Below are 22,099 nucleotides of genomic sequence, written 5' to 3'. Positions count from 1 at the left end.
TGGGACCAAGGGTGAGGAAGATAAGAAAGGGTTTGATATAAGACAGATAAGATACATTTTAAGAAATGAGAGGGAGTGTGAAGAAAAGAGAAAAATGAATAAAAACGGAATAATATTTTCCTGATTTGTAGACTTTATGTTAAAGGTGGTACCTTATGTTAATGCTGTGTCATAGTGTATTCTTGGAGTAACTGTAGACTTTCAATGCCTGAAGAAGAGTTTACACTTAATTCTGTAAGCATTGTGACCCATTAATGGTATTGAGGCAAAATAGGAGCTGGGTCATGTGTTATCATTGTAGACCAAGCATCTCTGATTTTTTTTTACAAGATACCAATTATAATAGCAACAGGAAAGATATGGTAGGCAGTATGAATTCAATAAAATAACCTCAAGACCTATGGAAAGACATTCAAGAAGACCTGTATAAATCAGAAGAGGTAGGAAATTATAAAAAATTCCATTATGCCAAATTGATCTATATATTCCACATAGTTTTGATTAGAATTTAAACGGGGCCTTTATTATTATTATTATTATTATTATTTTAGAACTTGACAAGTTGTTTCTAAAACATATATGGAACAATACTTGGCCCAGAGTAGTCAAGATACTCCTGAAGAAATACATGCAAGGGAACTTCTTTTTTTTAAATTTTTTTTCTTGATTGATTCAGGTTATTACATATGTGTCCTTATCGCCCCATTGCCTCCCCACCGCCCCCACTCTTGTCCTCAACCCCCTGTTGATGGTGTCCATTGGTTAAGCTTATATGCCTGCATACAAGTCCTTTGGTTGATCTCTCCCCATTACCCCCACCCTCCCCTACCTTCCCTCTGAGGTTTGATGGTCTGATCAATGCTTCTCTGTCTCTGAATCTGTTTTTGTTCATCAGTTTATGTTCTTCATTATATTCCATAAATGAGTGAGCTCATGTGATATTTATCTTTCTCTGACTGGCTTATTTCGCTTAGCATAATGCTCTCCAGGTCCATCCATGCTGTTACAAATGGTAAGGGTTCCTTCTTTTTTACCACAGCGTAGTATTCCATTGTGTAGATATACCACAGTTTTTTAATCCATTCATCTGCTGATGGGCACTTAGGCTGTTTCCAAATCTTAGCTATGGTAAATTGTACCGCTATGAACATAGGGATGCATATATCCTTTCTGATTGGTGTTTCTAGTTTCTTGGAATATATTCCTAGAAGTGGGATCACTGGGTCAAATGAGAGTTCCATTTTTAGTTTTTTGAGGAAACTCCATAGTGTTTCTCCACAGTGGCTGCACCAATATGCATTCCCACCAGCAGTGCACGAGGGTTCTTTTTTCTCCGCATCCTCACCAGCACTTGTCATTTGTTGATTTTTTGATGATAGCCATTCTGAGAGGTGTGACCACATTGTCGTTTTGTTCTTTCAGATACCAAGATTCACTGGAAAGGAATAATGATTGAGACTGAGGTGTAGTGTCAGCAATTGAGAAGTAGACCAGTGCAACAGAGTAGAGTCCAGAAACAGACTGACCCATGTGTGCCAATTTGAGAACAATACAGAACTGACCCTGCAGATTAGTGGAGAAAGGGTGGACTAGCAAATGGTGCTAGGAAAAGTAACCATTCATATAGAGAAAAATGAAATTGGACCTGATCTCACAGCTTTCATGAGATTCCAAATGGATTAAAGATTCAAATATGAAAGGCTATATTTAAACCTTTTAGAAGAAAATGTAGGAGAATGTTTATATGGTTTCTTAAGATGCAAAATTCCAAATCATATGAAGAGTTTGATAAATTTGACCACAGTAATATTAAGAAAATCTCATCTTCAAAAGACATTATAAAAAACTTAGAAAGAGAAGCCAAAAATTGAGAGAAGATATTTATAGCCCATATAACTAAGAGAAAAGGTTGTTATCCAGAATATACTTAAGAATTCAAATCAATCATAGAAAAGCACAACTAAATGGACATAAAGCATAAGTTGTCAGTTCACAAAAGAGGAAACTCAAAGGTTGGTGAACATAAATAAACATTCAATGTTATTAATAAAAATAAAGCGATTGGCAAAGATAGTTTCATATAATTGCCAGCATGTAGGAAAAAAGGAAAACTCATACAACAATTTTTGTTAAAACAATTTGGTGTTGTCCAGTAGTATGGAAGAAGTATAAATTCCATGGCCCAATAAGTTCACTTCTGTGTGTATGCTCTCTAGAAACACACCAGTGTGCACCAAAACATTGTTCATAATGGCTGCAGTAAAGTCAACCCTCGTCATACCTTTCAGCATAATGTTGAGCAACAACCAAAAAAGAAAAAATGATTTGCAGAATATTATGTACAGTTCATGACCATGTGTATAAAGTGAAAAAACAAGTAAAATTAATCATTATATTCTTTAGGGATATTTTTGTGGAAAAAAAACAGAGGCTACAACAAGAAATGGAGCATAGAGGGCTTCAAAAATGCTAATTTTACTTTTTAGGCTTGATAGTAGGTACATAAGCATCCTTTTTTTAAAAAAAACCTTTTTCTATGACTTCCACATATGGTCTACAAATTTTACTACATAAAATACTTTTTAAATGCTTTATTGTTGAAAGTATTTACATATGTCCCCTTTTTCCCACCAGTGACCCCTGACTATATAAAATATTTTAAAATAGAAAAATGTAACGAGCATGATTGAAAGATAAGAATGAGGAAAACCACAAAAGGTGTTTTGTTGGTTTTTTTTTGGCTTCAAATATTTAAGATTTAGTAAGAGCAACAACAAAAAAAGGCCAGCACTAAGCAGACATTTGCATCGCTGAAGTTCCTGAGGTCATTGGGCTCCTCCAAGGAATCGTTTTCTGCCGAGGCCAGAACCAGGCCCTTGTCCTTTTGCCTTTCCCTGAGCCCGTGGTGGCAGTGGTTCTTTTCAGATACCTGTGGCTATGAGGCCGGCCAGACACCTACCACTGCATCTGATTTATTTCCTGATGGAGTCATTTTTAGCATTGGAACCCAGCATTTTAAAATAAAGTTCAAGGCATGATTAAAGCCAGACTGCATTAAAGGCAAAGTCATTAAAAGGAAAGGGAGGACGCTTGCACTATAATATCAGGAGTGTCTTATACAACGAACAGCGTTAGATACAGAGCAATGAGGTGATTATTCCATGTCATCCTATTGTTTAGTTCTAAATTGGGGTGGAGGAGAATTCTGGAGTAGATCCAAACTCACTTTATTCTGAATTCAGATACAAGTTCTCAGTAAACTTGCACAATTTTCATTTTTTTTTCCAGAACAAATTATTTTCAGTAGCTCTAAATTCCAGATAAATAATTTTGGCCATGAGATATTACTGAATTGTACTAATTAATGGGTGAACACTCCCAGTAAATCACTATGGAAAATTTTAATGAACAAACCAAATGAATGAGAAATCAATATTTACTGATTGTTTTCTGGCAAACCATTAAAGCCAAATTCTGTCCTCTCACTCAAAAAACAAACCACCTGAAGTGCCTGTCAAGTTTTGTGCAAGTTTTACATCTATCTTTGTATAAGCCATAAAGACTCTTGTCTGCAACTTGCTTTAGTCACTTAAGAATATCTTGCTAACCTTTTCATTGGCAGTAAATAAAGACATTTACGGAGTGATTAATTATGTACCAGTCATTCTTCTAAGCATTTATATATCTTTTTATACCTTTAGTCCTCATAAAATGCAAGTATTATTGTGATATGTTATTATCATGCCAGTTTTGCAATTGAGGATTCTGAAGGACTGAGAGTTTAGGTCTATTACTCAATTGAGTGGCAGAGCCACTGTTCTGGGTTCTATGCAAGGAAGACTAACTCCAGGGCTACTCCCTAGGTAACTGTTTTGCACTGCCTCCATGCAATACATAAACCTGCCTCTGAATGCTGTGTGTATGAACCCAAAGCCCCATGGGCCCATCTTTTATGAATTTGCAGATAGCGTTCAAGTTTAAAAATGTCACCAAGTGTCTCATTATGCTCAGCATTTCTGTTGATAATAGCACAAGCCAGGCAGCGTGATGGTCTAAGGTCTGACTGTTTTTGAGGAGAATAATGCACATAAGAATGCGGAGCAGACCCTATTGTCATGCTGCTCCATTCCCCTACTTCCCCGCTGCCGTCTGTGTCTGATCCGTGGGCAGCATTCCATTTACGTCAAAAATAACGTCAATCTGGTGAAGAAAACAATGACTCAGAGCATTACTTTAGGAAGCAGACCTCTGTGAAATATGATATATAGCATCCTAATTTCACAGAACATTTTTCATAACAGTTGCTAAAATCATATTCAAATGCATTAAATTACTCTGGAGGATCCAATTCAAAGCGATAAGAAGACTATTCTTAAGATGCAGGTATTTTGAAGCGGAGTCCAACCCACTCAAAAATGCTCTATCATCAGCTACTTCGTATCTTTTCTGTATCTGTCTCTCTAGTGTATTGATTCACTCGAGTCCGCTCTTCTTTTGTATTTTAGTTGAATTTGAGTCTGAAAAAGGCTATTTTAAAGACTGGAGGGTCTGAAAGAAAGAATAGAGAAGAAAGGGGAAAGAAAAATAAAAATTCCCTCTAATTTTTAGGGACAACAGAGCAAGGTGCCCTGGAGAGAAGCAGCAGAAGAGGAACCCAGAGCCTTGGCTTCCTAAGAGCAATGTTATGCTATTGATTACGATCTCTATAGAGAATGAATGGCAGTGAGTGAGCATGGCCATCTGAGCCCTTACATTTAGTAGCACACAGCTTAAATCATTAAGCCAGTCAGATTTCTCCTGCCACATCACCATCCACAAAATTTTGACAGATAGTTGTTGTTGTTTTTCTTTAAGAATTTTATTTCTTGGATAAAGATAAAGCCAAATGAAATCCCTACTTTTTTTTTTCTTCTGGCACTATATACTTCTGGGAATTTGCAAAGTTAGCCCTGGACATGTATTTTTGTTTGAAACATAAAGTAAGACTAAAAAGAGGATTTGAAGAAGGCAGATTACCTGTGAAGTTTACTTTCAGACTTGAGAGAGACCTTCTCGGAGGATAAGCTTCTGAAACTGAACTCTGTGCAGTCTCTTCTACAGACTAACTGTGCATTACAGTTAGTAGAGAAGTCACTAACCTTTGAGCCTTAGTTTTCCTGAGAAAGACGGGTGGGCTAGAATCTTTTGAATTATAATATTCTGATTCTTATATGACATGCTAGAAAAGATAGCTTATAGTGGTCGGAGAGATCACTTCCAGTTCCCAGAAGCATAAGTCCTATACACATTTCCTACTATTTCTCTCATCTCCTGTAATACTCCTAAGGGGGGTGAGGGTGGTTACTTGTGATGTCTCCTGGCCAACATTCCTTCCAAGTTCTTTCTGGTATAAGAGCTGTTGAAGTGAATGTTGTCAGCTACATTCCATTTTTACAGTTTTTGTACTTTAAAACTTTTTTTTTAATCAATTGGAACATAAATGGCTGATTTGTAATCCATGAATCATTACTATAGAGTGGCCCCGAGTTCTTTGTTTTCAGACACTCAAAAATTGTTTATTGGGTACCATGCTTTTGGCCACTTGGATCATGCATTTAAGGCAGTGCTTTTCAGATTCCAGCTGACTTCATCTTTAAAAGCTGTAGTTCCATGTGTGACCTCCAATGGGTTGAACCAAGTCAGTGCTAGCTGATACTAAAGCAGATGTACCAGATTGCCATTTGGCGATTGACTGACACCAGGACCTGGCAAATTACTGAATAGTAATGGAGTCAGAAGTCCCAGAATAAATTATCTATAGTCTAAACCAGTGGTTCTCAACCTTCTGGCCCTTTAAATACAGTTCCTCATGTTGTGACCCAACCATAAAATTATTTTCGTTGCTACTTCATAACTGTAATGTTGCTACTGTTATGAATCGTCATGTAAATATCTGATATGCAGGATGGTCTTAGGCGACCCCTGTAAAAGGGTCGTTTGACCACCAAAGGGATCGCGACCCACAGGTTGAGAACCACTGGTCTAAACCCTGCTAATAAGTAGTTCTGTTTCCTCACTCTATTGTTCAGTACCTAGTTGGTACTGATGGAGTTGAGTGCTATGCTGGGTCCACTGGGGCCAGGATTCTATTGCAAGAGGAGCCATATTTACAAAAGTAGAATGACCTTCCTCCTTAGGTTTTTTTGTCACCAAGTAGCCAAAGCTGTTACTAAACCAACCAAATCAGAAATCATCTGAGAAATCATTTTTCCTACAGTTTTCAATGTCTTCCCTTTTTAATGCTCTCTTAACACCTATGTGAAAGGTTAATGGTAATGTTTTTTACATAGCCTGTTGGAGAAGTTAATTTCCCAGAAGTGAATTTCCAGTCACAACAAATGTGATTTTACAATGGAAAATACTAGACTCTAATGCCATTAAAATCTTATTCTGTATCTTGTTCAACACTAACTAAATTGGAGAGTAGTAGCCTGGGAGTCCAAACGCTAGAATGGTCGTGGCAGCTCGTCAGCTAGCTATGTAGATGACCGCAAGTTACTCAAGTTCTCTGAGCTCAGGGGAGGGAAAACAAAGCAGCCAAGTATGTCTCTTGGAGCTGTTGTGAGGACACATGAGATGGTGTATGTGATAGGACTTCGTGTCAAAGAACATAAAATCCAAATATGAATCAGATAAGCATGTATGACAGTATATCTGGTTATATTATTGCTTTCATCTATTCGGTGTTTCCACGTTTTATATGTAAACAAGAGCTTGTAAGGTTGATTCTCCCCCAGTTATAAAAATTGATGAATTCTTAATGGGCAGCTGCAAGTTTAGATTTTATTGGAAGGAGGAAATGAAAGTAATAAAGGAGATTTCTTTCCTCCATTGACAAGTAAAAACATAAAGAGACGACTAATTATAAAATATTTAGCTGTCCTTTATATAGAACTGAATGGTCTGACTTTTCTGTATATTCACTTTTCTTTCAAATATGGGAAATGAAAAGTCAGAATCTTCTTTAAATATTGTCATTCAATAGATGTATCTCCTAGGGAAAAATATGTTAAAATCATATGCCAGTTGCTAACTTCCATACATAAGAGAGGTACAACCTGAGGTGCTTACTTGTTTTGGTTTTGTAAAATAATATATTCAGAGTACACCTTTATCTTTATTGTGATAAGGAATTTCCTGGGGTACTGCTACTGTAAGAAATTGTTTTATTCTATTAATATCAGTACTTACTTTTTTGCGACTCCATTATTTGCTTTATTTTAATAATTTAAACCCAGAAGTACTTAATTATTAATTTCTTGAACAGCATGATTTCATTTAATGACTGCCACTCTGAAAAGGTAAAAGGAAAAAGATAAAAGCCTAAGTAAATTTTGCTAAAGAAAATTTACACCGATGCTCATCTTTTATTACCTGTACTTGACGTGACACCTGACCTGCTTAGGTTTTTGTCCTTAGTTTCTAAGATCTCCCAACTTTCATAGACCTTCCCTCTTATATATTGTTCATCAAACACTCCAGCATGCAGACACATAAATAAGTAAATGCAAATCAGTGCTTCTTATAATTATGTTTTAGGAAGGTTTTATGCTTTTTGGATGTTAGATTTTTGTTGTTGCCTTGGTCACCTTTAGTGTTGGTTTTTCTCCCTAAGTCTTTGTACACTTCTCCTAGATCTCCCTTTTTTTAAATATATATTTTTTGTTACCTGTGGGATATTATACAGGCCATCATGGTTTCCTGCCTGGTGTTACTGATAACCGTAAGATTTTGTTATCAGTGTCTGTGGTCTCTTTATCAATCCTCTCCAAAAGTTTCTCTCCCTGATTATTTTGCAATGGTCTTTTCTTAGACTTGAATGAAGCAGTCCCAGAGACAGAGCGCCTGGATTCGAAAGCCCTGAAAACCCGAGCCCAGCTGTCCGTGAAGAACCGACGCCAGAGGCCCTCTAGGACAAGGCTTTATGATAGTGTCAGTTCAACAGACGGGGAGGACAGCCTAGAGCGAAAGGTGAGCGCCCTTGACCGTTTCCTGATTACAGTGTTGGGCTCTATCCTTGTTCCTACAGTTTATTGATTTTTCTTCAACCAGATTCTATGGCCTCATTTGAAATAGCTGGAATAGTTCACTTTTTTTTGGTCTCCAAAATCCTTATTCAACTCAATACATTGTTGTAATTCAAATTCTTTCTATACTCATTCAGTAAACTAACCAAGAGTATTATCCACATTGTCATATTTCATGATGGTGTTTTTGATATTCAGCAGTTGGTTCTACCTAGTAGGAAATAATGAATGTACAAATAATTGTTCCTATATGTCTTAGGTGTCTGTGTTAGTTACAATGGTAATATGGTGAGTCTTTGTAAACTATGGAGTCTCATTTGTAAACCAACAAACAAAATTGGTTTTCATGGGGATTCACTAATAATAAGGTCGATCTGATTTCAAAGTAAGTATTACATGGAACCGAAGCTCAGTGGCATAACCTCCTTTATAATCTCTTATATCGACAGCCTTCAAACAGTTTCTGTAACCACATGCATATTACCAAATCACTTCTGCCCAAGGGTTTGCGAACTTCTTCTCCAGAATCAGATTCTGGTGCTCCATCCCTCACTTCCGAGGCTGTCAGTGTGCCCTTCTCCAAGTCTGACCAGATAACTGAATCTCAAGGACCCCTGCACCCAGAAAGGGAGCCTTCCTCCTGTACTTGGGGAGACTCTTCACTCTCCTCTCCTTCAAAATCTGATCACGATATGGAAGACTCTCCTTGCCATCATCAAACCACCACCAGGAAAATAGCACAAGAAAAAGGTACTGTCAATTTTTTTTATTTCATTTTGTCTAATTAACACCTTGATTTCTGTAATATAAAAATAACTTTTTTTCTCATAAATCTAAGTTCTTTGTCTTCTCACAGCTAATAATTAATATTGCTTTTTTATGTTATGGAATAAGAGAACATTCCTCTTCCATTTATTTATGTTTATCTTTTTCTAACTAGTTAGTATTTTTATTTCTTTAGTTCTCCACAAGTTTACTAATGAAGGATGTTATTCAGGAGGCCTTCTAGAGATTTTGTGGAATAGCAGCCGAGTTTCAATAAACACTAACATAGTCATATAGAAAAAAATATATATGTATGTATGTGTGTGTGTATATATATATATATATATATATATAAAGGTAAAAGTGATAGAACCTATTAGTTTGGTTTTTATTCAGAAGAAATTTTCACAATAATGATTTATATTGCAAATGTGGTAGAAAGCTCTGATAAAGGTAATGCAGGGATATTAGTGAATTAATTTTTATAAGAGGCTTCTAGAATTAACACCAGAATTTCAAAGTAGTGTCAGTACACTTTTATCTTTTTAATAGAATGTTTTAATTTATAGAAGTAACTAATTCTTGTGTAAACAAGTTAAATGATGCATAGGTTAAAAAAAAAAAAAAAAAAAAAGAATAGATTCATGCTCTTCCTACCACATCTGACATGTTCCTTTGAAGTAACCAAGTATATTGGGTTATATAGTAACCCTTGAATGATGTGAGACTAGGAGTGCTGACCCTCACACAGTTGAAAATCCACATATAACTTTTGACTTCTCAAAAACTTAACTACATTTGTCCCTTGCTATCCATGAAGATTGGTTCCAGGATTCCCCACAGAACCTCTAAGTTGTGAATGCTCAAATCTCATATAAAATGGTATAGAATAAGGCATACAGTTGGCCTTCCATATCCATAGATTCCCAACTGCAGATCAAAAATACTGTTTTTAATCCATGGTTGGTTGAATCCACGGATGCAAAACCTGAAGATACAGAGGGCTGACTGTATATTTGTTGAAAAAATCTGTGTATGGGAGGACCCATGCAGTTCAAACCCATGTTGTTCAAGAGTCAACTGTATTACCTTTCACATCTGAAAAAAAATGATATAAAATAAATATGTAAAAATCAACACCTTGATAAGTATAAGGGTGAAGTGTCTGCAGTTTACTTTGAAATGCAATTAAAAATTAATGGATTAAAAGATGAATGGATTAATAGATGATTAGAGGGGTGGTTATAGGATAAGGAAAATGTAGCAAAATGAAAGTTATAGAAACTAGGGGGTGGATATATGTTTGTTCACTATAAAATTCTTTTGTCATTTAAAAAATTGAATAGCAAAAAAGAAATCTCATTTCTCTCCATACTTATCTGGAGATTCAGTACAACAGACATTTTGTAGAACTTGACAGGCTGATTCTAAATTTATAGAAAGAAAAAGAGGCCAAAAGTACCTGAAACTCTTGAAGAAGACTGAAGTGGAAGGCCTTGCTTACCTGATACCTGGAATTATTTAATTCTGCATTTTGTTTATATGGAGGTATCTAAATAAACAAACAAAATAAAGAGCTTAGAAGCAGGTTTCATATACACATACATTTTATGACAGTTGCATGTGTAGATGGGTAGAGAAAGAATCGTTTTTAATAAATTGTTCTTGGAAATTTGGTTATCCATATTTTTAAAAATTATAATATCCATATACCATGTAGAAGTTTCATTCAAGGATGATTCAATACTTAACTAGATAATGCAAAACTATAAAACTTTAAAAAGTATATAGGAGAACATTTTGTGACTTCAGGATAGGGAAGGTTTTCTTAAACAAGATGTAAAAAGCATACATCATAAGGAAAAGATGGGTAAAGTAAAACGAGAAAGTCCTATTCCTCAAAAGACACAATAAAGAATCCCTAAAACTTGAGAGAAGATATTTACTCCCCATGTAATTTACAAAGGATTAGTGTCCAGATTGTGTAAATAACTCCTATAAAGCCCTAAAAAAAAAAAAAAGACAAATAATCCAGGAGGAAAATGTATAACGTCCTGAACAGGCACTTCATAGAAAATGAAAATCAAATGCCCATAATATTTATAAAAAGCTGTTCAACCCCATTAGTAATCAGAAAAGTATGAAATACACCAAATGAGATACTATTTTATACCTACCAGATTGCCAAAAATATTCTAATCTGATATTACCAGATGCTGGTGAATATGTGAGACAACCATAAATCAGATATTTGCTGGTGGAAGTGTAAATTGGTACAAGCTCTTTAGAAACCATTTGGCATTACCTAGTAAATTTGAAAATGTGCCTACCCAGCAAATCTTTACCTATTTATATATCCAAAAGAAATCCTGCACTTGTCTGCTAAGAATCATGAACAGGAATATCCATAGCAGTCGTTATGTAATAGTAAAACCTGAGAACAACCAAAAACTGGTAATCACTAGAATAATCACCAGTAAAAAAAAGATAAATGAGTTGTAGTATATCCCTATAATGAACTGTGCAGGAGGGAAAATGAACAAATCACACTGAAACATTACAACAGGGTGAATCTCTAGAAAAAGACATTGAAAAGCAAGTTACAAGTAAATACAGACTAATATATGTGATTCTTGATATAGAGTTAAACAAAACTAGCAGATTACTTAGAGATACAAACACAATATTGAAGTTATGAATGGGTATGACAAAGCTAGTTACATGGGGAGAATGTCAGGGAGTAGAAATAAGGAAGTACATACAGGACTTCATATGTATAAACTGCAGTGGAAGTGGGATGACAAATGAAATGGAGGTTTGTTTTATTGTTTTTTCTTTAAACTCTGCAACTATCATATAAATAGTCTTGATTTCAGTAGATAAAAAACATAAAAAGGACCATATATACAAAGTTAATCAATAGACTTTAATATACAAATAGCTTCAAGTAATTTTTCTTAAAGCCAAAAATATGCTAAGGAAATAAACTGTCCGTTCATTGAAGAGAAAATCTGCATTATGTATAAAATGTAAAAAGATGATGGAGAAATTGTCATTTAAATTAGATACCATCAAATTGCCAAAACCTTTCAAGAGTCCCACCAACCAGTGCCAGCAGTGATATGAGACACACTCCTATATTGCAGTTATGATTGCAAATCACTGCATTTTTAAAAAGTCCTTACTCATTTATCTGTACCAGATCCAAAATTTAATCTTTCTACAATTTGTGGTGAACATAGAAATACAGTTGATTGTGGGAGCTCACTCTGTTTTGTAACTGTTGGTAAGCATCATAGCTTTACTTCTGATATTTCTCCTGGTTTCCCTTCCTGAGCTTAGCAGTTGCTGGAATTATCTTCCATAGACTGGTCCTAAGCTCAGCTCTTCTAGAAGTTTTGAGATAAAAATTAAATACTTAGGGAGGGCAAAATGCTAGTGGAAGCGAAATAAAATATGTCCAGCCCACTAATTCATCAAAAGTGGTTGTCAGGTTGTTGAAGGACTTGCAGTGTAATTTGGCCTGCTTCCACAAGGATGAAAACCTTCAAAAACTCTCATCAAGTCAGTGTTTTGAGAGCCAAGACTCTAGTCCTTAGTGTTCTAAGTCTGGAAACTCAATAATGCACCGAGATTTAATCAAGTTCAGAGGGACTGATTCATACTGTTCAACTTAGAAAGAACCAGAATACTAATTGTTTTATTTACTTTGGGAGGTGCAACTGATATAATAACCCACATCATTCATGTGTTTTGTACTCTCCTGGTTGTTAGATTCATAAATCAGAATGAGCAAAATATTAAAGTTACCTGGACGTGTGTACAGAATATTCTCATTAGACTGGCTGACTGATGAATGCTCGTTTCACTGCAACATCGCCAATCCTATAGCTCTTTCATGTCCCTCAGGGACTCTCCCTACCTAGTTCCCAAGATGGACCTCAGTATCATTAAAACATTAGGGAAATTCCGTGCTTCCAATTTTGTGACATTTCAAGCTCCAATACAATATAGATTCACAGAGTAGGATCTAGCTTTGTTGTTCTCAAAACCCAGTTTGGAGAATAGCACTGTGTAAAATCCTGGAGTTCCTTGCTCTATGAGACTAATTCACTATGCAGACCTAGGCAGCACAGAGGTGAAATATGGTTAACTTGATTTCCCTCTGTGTGTTTATATACGTGGTTCTTACAAGTCATTGGCTCATCACTAAATGAACTAGAATGAGGTTTAGCAGTACTCACAAGTACAAACTAGACTTCACGTTTACATTCTTACCTACCATTCTAGGAAATTTCTAGTTCTTCTTCAGAGCCCAGCTTAAATCTCACCTCCTTTCATGGCTCCCTTTCCATTCCCAGACGGAGGGAATTATTCTCTCCTCTATGATCCCATAGAAATTTTCAGTTACTTCTGCTTCTATCCCTTTGTGTATGATACGTGATCTAGTTGTCAAGTATGAGACAAAGTTTTCTCATTCATCATGTTCGTCTTTGTATTCTTAGTCCCCCAAAAAAGTAAGGCATATAATTGATGCATACTAAGTGTCTTGGATGAATTAAGTATGTCTCTGCAGAAAACCAATGCAGGTTTTCTAGAACAGAGGTCATCACACCAAATCCGGCCTCCACCTGCCCTTATAAAGTCTTCTGGGTGCCACACTCAGTTTGGTGCTCTCTGCTTTCATGCACAAGAGCAGAGCTGAGTAGTTGTCACAAAGAGCCCACAAACCTAAATTTTTTTTTGCAGAGAAAGCTTGCTGACCCCTGGTCTAGACATGTATTACCTTCCACTGAACATTGTCAGATAAACTCTGAAAGTGTCTTAGTCATTGTTTACCCTTTATCTAGATTTTTAAAACAGTAATATACCACTGCTTTTGGTCTGTCAGTTTACTATAAAGTTAGTGATTAAGTTATAGCTATATTGGATTGCTATCCTGAGGATAACTCACTGGTGTGATTGAACACCTAATTGAAGTGAAGGATTTCTAACTCAAGTTAATACTGCATTCACAAGTCATCATTTTGTTGTCATATTTGTGGGATCTTAGGGGAAACTAAGATTAAAAAAGCCCCATTGTAATTGGCTAAATGGTAAACGTTTAACCCCATTTGAGTGAAAATTAGAGAAGGTAAAAGACTATTTCTAGAGATTTATAAAACAAGTTATATGATAATAGGAGGCATGAATATATTGTCCTCATGCCTATTCTTTGACTAACCTAAAACTGAACTGCTGGTCTCTAGACTTATATAGCAATGGACCTTTATTCAGACAAGGTTAAGTAGAGTAAATTAAACACTTTCAGTTTTCTACTGGTGATATCTAGAGATTACTCTTCTAATTTTACATGTAACTATTAGCACATTGCCTGACACAGGACATGCCTTCAGAAATATTTGTTGAATTAATGTCCTGGCAAGTAGATCAATTTTCAGGATTCATTTACTATTAATATATTGCATTAGGCCTTTTTATATAATTGCTCAGAAGAGGGCAAGATTATATCCAGCTGAGGTTGGCAAATAGGATGTTAAAAAAAAATAGAGTAACCACTGAAAAAGCAGAAAAGGTAGGTAAGGAAGGCAGGTCAAGCAGGGAGAGATGGCATTGCCAGAGACAGGCACAAGTAAGCTGAATTTAAAGGAATGGGGCTGCCCCAGGCTGCCTGAAGCAGTTTGTTTATGTGTGTTAAGAGTGGTTGCACATATAATTGCACAGTAGGTTGAGTCTACAATTGTAGAATTTAAACACCTTAGGTACCTTGCCTTACTGGGAAACCATAAGTTGTTTGAGCAGAGGAATAAGAATGAAAATACACTAGGTATGGGAAAGATGAGTTAGGAGAGACTCTGAGGGGATCTCCTCTAAGGAGGAGCAGTGAAGATGCAAGAACCTTTGACACAGATGTTGACTAGATAAAGGGCAGTGTTCTCAACCTTCCTAATGCTGCAGCCCTTTAATACAGTTCCTCATTTTGTGGTGACCCTCAGCCATAGAATTATTTTCGTTGCTACTTCATAACTAATTTTGCTACTGTTATGAATCGTAATGTAAGTATCTGATGTGCAGTATGTATTTTCATTGTTACAAATTGAACATAATTAAAGCATAGTGATTAATCACAAAAACAATATGTAATCATATATGTGTTTTCCGATGGTCTTAGGCGACCCCTGTGAAAGGGTCGTTTGACCCCCAAAGGGGTCGCGACCCACAGGTTGAGAACCGCTAATATAGGGGGAAGGAAGTGAGGAGGTCAAAACTGATCATAGGTTTCTAGCCTCAGAAAATATGATCTTGTCTTTAATAGAAAATAGGAAATCAGAAATATTATGGGGGAAAGATGATCAACTCATTTTATAATAGAGGAGGTTGTACACTCAGGAGAGGAGCCAGGCTTTGGAGGTAATCAAGAGGCTTTTGCCCTGAGATGGAGGAGAATGAAGTCCATAAAAGCCTTAGTATTTAGCTGTCAGGAGTTCTTTCAGTGCCTTTGGAAATGAGGACCAGGTCAGCAGACTTCTAATTGCTCATGAAGGTAGTACTGGAGAGATTTCAAAAAGCCTAATAGAATTTTACATAAAGCTACATAAACAAACAAAAAATGTCCCATTTCTATTTTTCCCCTGAAATCTAATGATCCAATGTTGGTTTTTATGTAGACTAGAAGTTCTGATGTCCATTAAAAGGTACTTGATTGATTTAAAATGGGAAAGTGCATTGTTACTTAATCTTGCCTCTTCAGTTTTTTGAAGGCATTCACATAAGTGTTCCTTGGAACACACTTTGGCAAATGTGTGAGATAATGATGTGAGGTTGCCTAGCAGCAGGCTCTGTGATGGGTACAATCAGGCTTTTAGTCCCAAGAGGTCCAATAACTGCAACTCTAATAGGTCACAGAGTGCATCCAAGTACATTGTCTCATCTGGTCCTCTCACCATCTCAGCTACCTCTAATTCAGAAAATAATAGGCAGTCTCCTTTTTAACTTTGCACAGTCCTAGCCATTAAGAGTTACTTTAAGATTGACCTGGAAGGATCCAACACTTTCTTTTCTCTGGCTTCTCTTAAGAGAATTGAAATCCTGCTTTTTTTTTTTTTTTTTTTTTTTTTTAATGTCCATTAGCAAAATCACCTCAGAAGGTATCGGTACCATGTCCATGGATTTTCTTTATGTGTCTGTGTCACATTTGTGGCTGATTAATTCAGTTACCTAAAGAGTAACAATGTAAATACTCATAATATTTTAGATTAGAAGTGGGTTTGGATGTGGATATATTTCTGACTCTTGTATTTTATTATGTACATTTCAAGGAATTAATTGTAATCTGAGTGTCACTAACTAAGAATATGGAAAGCTCATTGAGAAGAACCCTTAGAGTGTTTGTTAATATCCTGTGCTTCTTTAGAGCTTTGAACATAGACTCCTAAATGAGAACTGTGTGTTTTGTAAGGATGCATGTTAAGAAATTTCTCCTGAAATAAACAAAATAAACCTGCATGGTTAATTGAACACTTTCTTAGGAGGACAGGACTATTCTCTCTGCACTCCATGCCAGGAAGTTGCTGGAAATTATTTAATTTTAAAGAGATAGAGATAGACCGCAATAATTAGGGAGGAGTAGTTTCACACTCTAATATGCATCAATATTAAAACACCCTTTGCTAATCATCTCAGATAACTGGATATGCTGAAAGATAATACCAAACAGCATCCTTTGCTAAATGGTTCCAGGTAGAGCCTTAGGAGTTTTCCACCTTGTCCAAAGTGGAATAAGTTGCACCAGTAGAATCTAACTCCATTCGCAGAGTCTCTCCACTGATTGGTTTTTGGCATTATTTCGAGGGTGCCCATCCCCAGCAGCTGCTACCATTCGGAGTGCCAGCTTAACTCAAGGGCAAAGATCATTCAGCTCCAGACACTGAGGAGCATTTGGCATCTTCGCCATCACAGGAGGCCAACCAAGTTATGCTCCAACCCAACTTCAAAGAGAGACCTTTCAAAGATATCAGTGTCCTAGAGCTGAGTCCCTGCTCAAGAAAGCCTTCCCCATGTTCTGCCTTCCTCTGTCCCAGGACTGGCCACAGGCCATTAGGCCGGAAGGGAAGGCTCTGCCCATCACTTCCTCCCTAAATCTCTCTGACTCTCAGGGGTGGCTTTCTGTGCTGACCTGAGAGATAAGAGGGCTGGAACAAAAGGAAAGTTATGTTGGTCCCTGCTGTTAATGTAAAAGGTGACTTGATAGTGCTGATTCATCCTTATTTTATTCATTTCAATATTTTTGAAGCTAAAGCTCTTTGTGATGAGTATCGGGCCTTGATCTATCAGGACATCTTCTGCTTTACTGAATGTTCCTCAGCGTAGCTAGGTTTCTTATATCTTTTTTAAAAAGGCATCCATTATTTTCTTTTATAGTTAGAAATTGAGTCAGATCTCTTAAAGAGATGCACTTACTTTTGACTCATAGCTTTAAAAATAATAATAACTAGTCTTTCTTTACATATGTATATATTCTAGATGGTGCCAAAGGTCCCAAATCACTAAGGGCATCCAGTTCGTTGGTGGTACAAGGAGGGAAAATTAAGCGGAAGTTTGTGGATCTGGGGTAAGCACTTCATGATGTGAAAGGCAAGCCCTGTGTAAAAGAAGGATTAAAGGAGAACATGTCAGCTTTCCCTTTCTGAATGTGTCTGCCTTTATAGGGCACCGTTGCGAAGGAACTCCAACAAGGGAAAGAAATGGAAAGAAAAAGAAAAAGAAGCCAATAGGTTTTCTCCAAGTAGCAGGTATGGGTGAGTGATTGAGGACACAGATTCATCTTTATAACTAAACTCCCTGGCCCCCTTCCCTTGTTCACCAAAATCAGTTGTCAGTGTCTTCAATATACCTATAGTGAGATGAAAGAAAAATTTCACAATTTATATGTCTTACTCCAATTAAAGCCTACACTGGGCCCTGGGAGAGCCATTGCCTTAATTGCAGAATTTTGATCTCATGAACAGTTTCACCAAATATTTATCTAAGCACAGAATAATGATGCCTATGTGATATTAAGTACCTATTGGCTTTCAAGACTGTTCAATCCCCAAGCATGTAAGAATGATGGCCGTCTCCTGCTGGACTCAGCTATTCGTTGGTAGCCCCTGTCAACTATGCGTACTGCTCCATAAAGACTTTCCTTTAGAGAAGTGGGCTTTATGCAGCATGTTTTCAAGTTTTCTTCTGAGATAACTTCATTTAAACTCCGCTTTGTAGAGAGAGATAGTAAAGCATAGAGCTCTGAAGTTTGACTGCCTGGGTTTGAATCAGAGCTCTCACCTTTTAAATCTTGGACAAGTTATTTAGCCTATGTGTCTCCATTTTCCCATGTGTGAATGGGGGTAATAACAGTATCTACCTTATAACATTAGTGTAAGGGTTAATAATTTATTCATCTGTATAAATTCCAGATGAAAACATTTAAAATGCTATCTGGCACATAGAAGGTATTTTAAAAATAATAATAAAGATAACAATTTGCTGCTATTATTATTGTTTGCAAGTTACAGAGAAGGTTTACATTTATCATTTGGTCCTTACAATAGATCTGGAGGGCTGATAATAACACCATACTTTACTGATGAAGGCTTCACCTCTATATAATTGAATTGATTACCCCAGGACTATGCAAAAGGCCAGTGATGACGAACCTATGACACGCGTGTCAGAGGTGACACACGAACTCAATTTTTTTGGTTGATTTTTCTTTGTTAAATGGCATTTAAATATATAAAATAAATATCAAAAATATAAATATTTGTTTTACTATGGTTTCAAATATCAAAAAATCTCTATATGCGACATGGCACCAGAGTTAAGTTAGGGTTTTTCAAAATGCTGACACGCCGAGCTCAAAAGGTTCGCCATCACTGCAATAGGCAATTGATGTCAATTAGCTGGGGCTTGTGTCTCCTGTCTAGATGTCTTTCCAATACTTCCTGTCATCTTCAAGTACTTACTCATCTAATGGTTGGTTTTTTAAAAATCGCAGTTTATATTCAATATTATTTTATATTAGTTTCAGGTATTACAGCATAGTGGTTAGACAATCAGATACTTTCAAAGTGGTTCCCTCGCTGGCACCATACTTAGTTATTACAATATTGACTATGTTCCCTAAGCTGTGCGTTCACCCCCATGGCTATTCTGTAACTACCAATTTGTACTTCTCAATCCCTTCACCTTTTTCACCTGTCCCCACAAGTCTGACACCTGTCATTCTGTTCTGTGTCTATGAGTCTGTTTCTATTGTGTTTGTTCTTTTATTGTGCTTCTTAGATTCCACATATAAGTGAAATCATATCGTATTTGTCTTTCTCTGACTGACTTATATTTCCTTATGAAATTTGGGAATCATCTCAAAAGCATAGAGTAAGAAAGATACAGGCAAAATGCTAAGAATAAAGCACAATAAAATCATTTGGGGACCACTTACCCATTTCATAGGTTGTTATCTGCTGTTTCCTTGTTTTCTTTTTCTTTTTACTGGTATACCATGTGGTGAGAAGTTGTACCTTCTTCCTGAGATTACAGAAGAATTGGGAGGGGATGACAAGAGAGAGTGCCAAATTAATTATTTTTGTTAGTTGGTTTTCCTTTATGCTGTAAAATGGAGAAAGGGTAGAAAGTTTTGTGTGTATTGAGGACAGCAATCTCAATTAAAATAAGACCATAATGCAACTCAAAAGAGATTTAACTGTGTGATTTTGGAGTGAGAAATATAAAAGTCTACTTTGTGCCTTAAAGTTAAGAATAGAAAACTATCAAATATGCTTAGAGGAAATAAAAGAAATAAGTAATGAAACTGTTTAAGAGAGAGAAGCCCAGATACAGAATGGGAGAGAAGCTCAGACACCTCTGAGTTTCTCCCTTTCTTCTCTGGGCCTCTGAGGCAGTCACTCCCTCTCACTTTTGAGGCTAAAAGGGGCAGAACCACAGGCATTCAGCAAGCATTCAAAGGTTCTACTGAATGTGAAGGCAGTAGCCAGAGTATTACCACTTTGTATAAATTCCAGATGAAAAGCAAGCACATCTGGATTCTGCTGGTGAGTGCTCACCTTACTCTAGGGCAGGCAAAACCTTGGGTGGCTGATGGCAGATTGTCATGTGCACACTGCCTCATCAGCTTTTGAACCAGCCAGACTTCCCCCTTGGCTTCCTGGCCAGCTCTACAACTTTAAAACACTAGCTCTGGTGGCTCTGCTTTAGTCACAGGTGGTTCTACGTGTACCAACGCTATAGAATAGCTTTAAATTAGGATCATCATTTTTAAATTATTTGTAATTATAGTAGAATTCTGACAACTGAAAGGAATTCATGTAATGGAAATGGTAGAATAGGGAAGGAGAGAGACCTTTTCTATTTCAAAAAGGTAATTTTTTGAGCTATCACAGTAATTTGGTTAACACTAATCAAATCCAGTGACAGCCTTTGTTCTTCTATGTAGATTGATAATGGGTCCAGAACCTTACAAAACATACTCCAGAAAGGACAATTACTGCCAGGTGGGAGTTTAGTGCAGCTGAGCTAGGCTGGCTTCCTGGGTCCCTGGAGGTAGGTGGGTGATGAGGACCATTAGCCACAAGATCGCACAGCAGCTGCAGGGAACTGGGAATAAATGCATCACCCCAGTGAGGCTTTCTCAGAAAGAGCAGTCTAACGCATGGATTGAGTTTGTAATCTTATCTCCCGGGTGTTTCTTCCAGTTCTCATAAGGTCATTCTGAGGCCATTAGACATTATCTGAGTTATAATCTGAGGCTATTAGACATTAAAAAGTTAAGATACTTGCTAAAACCAATTTGGTCTTGGTTTTAGTTTTTTCCTTCCCTGAGAGTAAAAAATTCACTTTATTGTATTTCCTGTGGAGACTTAATGATTCAAACACATGGCCCACATGAAACAAATAGATGAGGTTAAAATAATCCTATATAATAAAAGGCTAACATGTAAACTGACCGGTCACTATGACATGCACTAACCACCAGGGGGCAGACGCTCAATGCAGGAGCTGCCCCCTGGTGGTCAGTGCACTCCCACAGGGGGAACACAGCTGGTGAGTGCAGTGGCAGTGGCGAGAGCCTCTCCCGCCTCCACGGCAGCACTAATGATGTCCAACTGCCGGCTTAGGCCTGCTCCCTGCGGGCCTAAGCTGTCAGTCGGACACCCCCCAAGGGCTCCCAGACTGTGAGAGGGCACAGGCCAGGCTAAGGGACACCCCCCTGAGTGCACAAATTTCATGCATCGTGCCTCTAGTAGTAAATAAACAGACAAACCCTACAAAGAAATATGGTTTGGTTTTATCCTTTTCAAATATGTGCTCAATGAACATTCTGATTTAAAAACAGGTAACATAGCAGAGAAAAAAGCAGGAAACATTTAATTGTCAGAGCTTCCTCTTACCCTAAAGCAGCAGTTGCCAACCTTTGGAGCTGGTGGGAGAACCTCTAAATTTAGTCCCTGAATGGAAAGCCCTGTGAGAAGATCTGTGTATCTCAGGACTAGGTTAGAGAGCGGCACTTGGGAAAATGACAGGGAAGGGAGAGGGCACTTCTCTGGGGAAGTGAGTCTTCATTTACCTGAAGTGTGAACAATGGAAAAAAACACACCACTGAGTATTCAAATATTCACCCGAGTATTCATCCTGACTCTGCCATAGGTAAGTCTCTGAATTCCTTGGACCTTGGTTTCCTACAAAAAATAAGTGAGGTGGACTAGAAGAACCTGATCCCCAACCACCCATCCATCTCCATCTGCATTACCCAGTATGGTAGCCTCTGGTCAGATGTGGCCATTGAGCACTTGAAATGTGGCTAGTCTATATTGAAATGTGTTATCAGAGAAAATGCATGCTAGATTTCAAAGACTTAGTATAAGAAAAAAGAATGTTAAATATCTTCTTAAAAATTGTATACTAAGTAGATGTTGAAATAATACTTTGAATATTTTGGGTTAAATAACATTATAAAATAATTTTATCTTAAAAAATTTTTTTCATGTGGGTGCTAGAGAAAAATTCTTTAATCCTCATCCAAGGCTATGTTTTTATTGATTTTTTTTTTTTTTTTTTAGAGAGAGAAAGGAAGAGAGAGGGGGGGGGGGAAGGAAGAGGGAGAGAGAGAGAAGCATGGTTCAGTTGCCTCCCATAAGAACCCTGGCCAGGGATTGTACCTACAACCTAGGTATGTGCCCTGATTTACCTTGTATTCAAAGTTAAAACCAACC

General features: G+C 37.1%; 1 protein-coding gene and 1 long non-coding RNA gene across 10 annotated transcripts in view; one reads left to right on the top strand and one right to left on the bottom strand.

The window, feature by feature from the left end:
- The window catches only part of PPP1R9A (protein phosphatase 1 regulatory subunit 9A), a 269,341-nt gene that overhangs the window by 230,470 nt on the left and 16,772 nt on the right, over positions 1 to 22,099 (top strand). For 4 of the 9 annotated variants that reach the window (XM_036328133.1, XM_036328136.1, XM_036328134.1 and 1 more), the window contains 4 exons: positions 7,853 to 8,010; positions 8,516 to 8,816; positions 17,355 to 17,442; positions 17,540 to 17,623. In XM_036328133.1, coding sequence (XP_036184026.1) covers positions 7,853 to 8,010; positions 8,516 to 8,816; positions 17,355 to 17,442; positions 17,540 to 17,623 — 631 coding nt within the window. The remainder of the gene's footprint in view (positions 1 to 7,852; positions 8,011 to 8,515; positions 8,817 to 17,354; positions 17,443 to 17,539; positions 17,624 to 22,099) is intronic. The other 5 variants (XM_036328141.1, XM_036328139.1, XM_036328138.1 and 2 more) reach the window with 2 other exon arrangements.
- Positions 1,326 to 19,465, bottom strand: LOC118666207. Its single transcript, XR_004970896.1, has 4 exons — positions 19,312 to 19,465; positions 10,336 to 10,383; positions 7,231 to 7,332; positions 1,326 to 1,435 (listed from the first exon to the last, which is right to left on the bottom strand). It is a non-coding gene; the product is annotated as an uncharacterized LOC118666207 (long non-coding RNA).

This window comes from Myotis myotis, unplaced genomic scaffold, assembly GCF_014108235.1.
Source record: "Myotis myotis isolate mMyoMyo1 unplaced genomic scaffold, mMyoMyo1.p scaffold_m19_p_11, whole genome shotgun sequence".
NCBI lineage: Eukaryota > Metazoa > Chordata > Mammalia > Chiroptera > Vespertilionidae > Myotis > Myotis myotis.
Note: the sequence above shows the minus strand (reverse complement) of the source record. Positions and strands in the feature narration are given on the sequence as shown.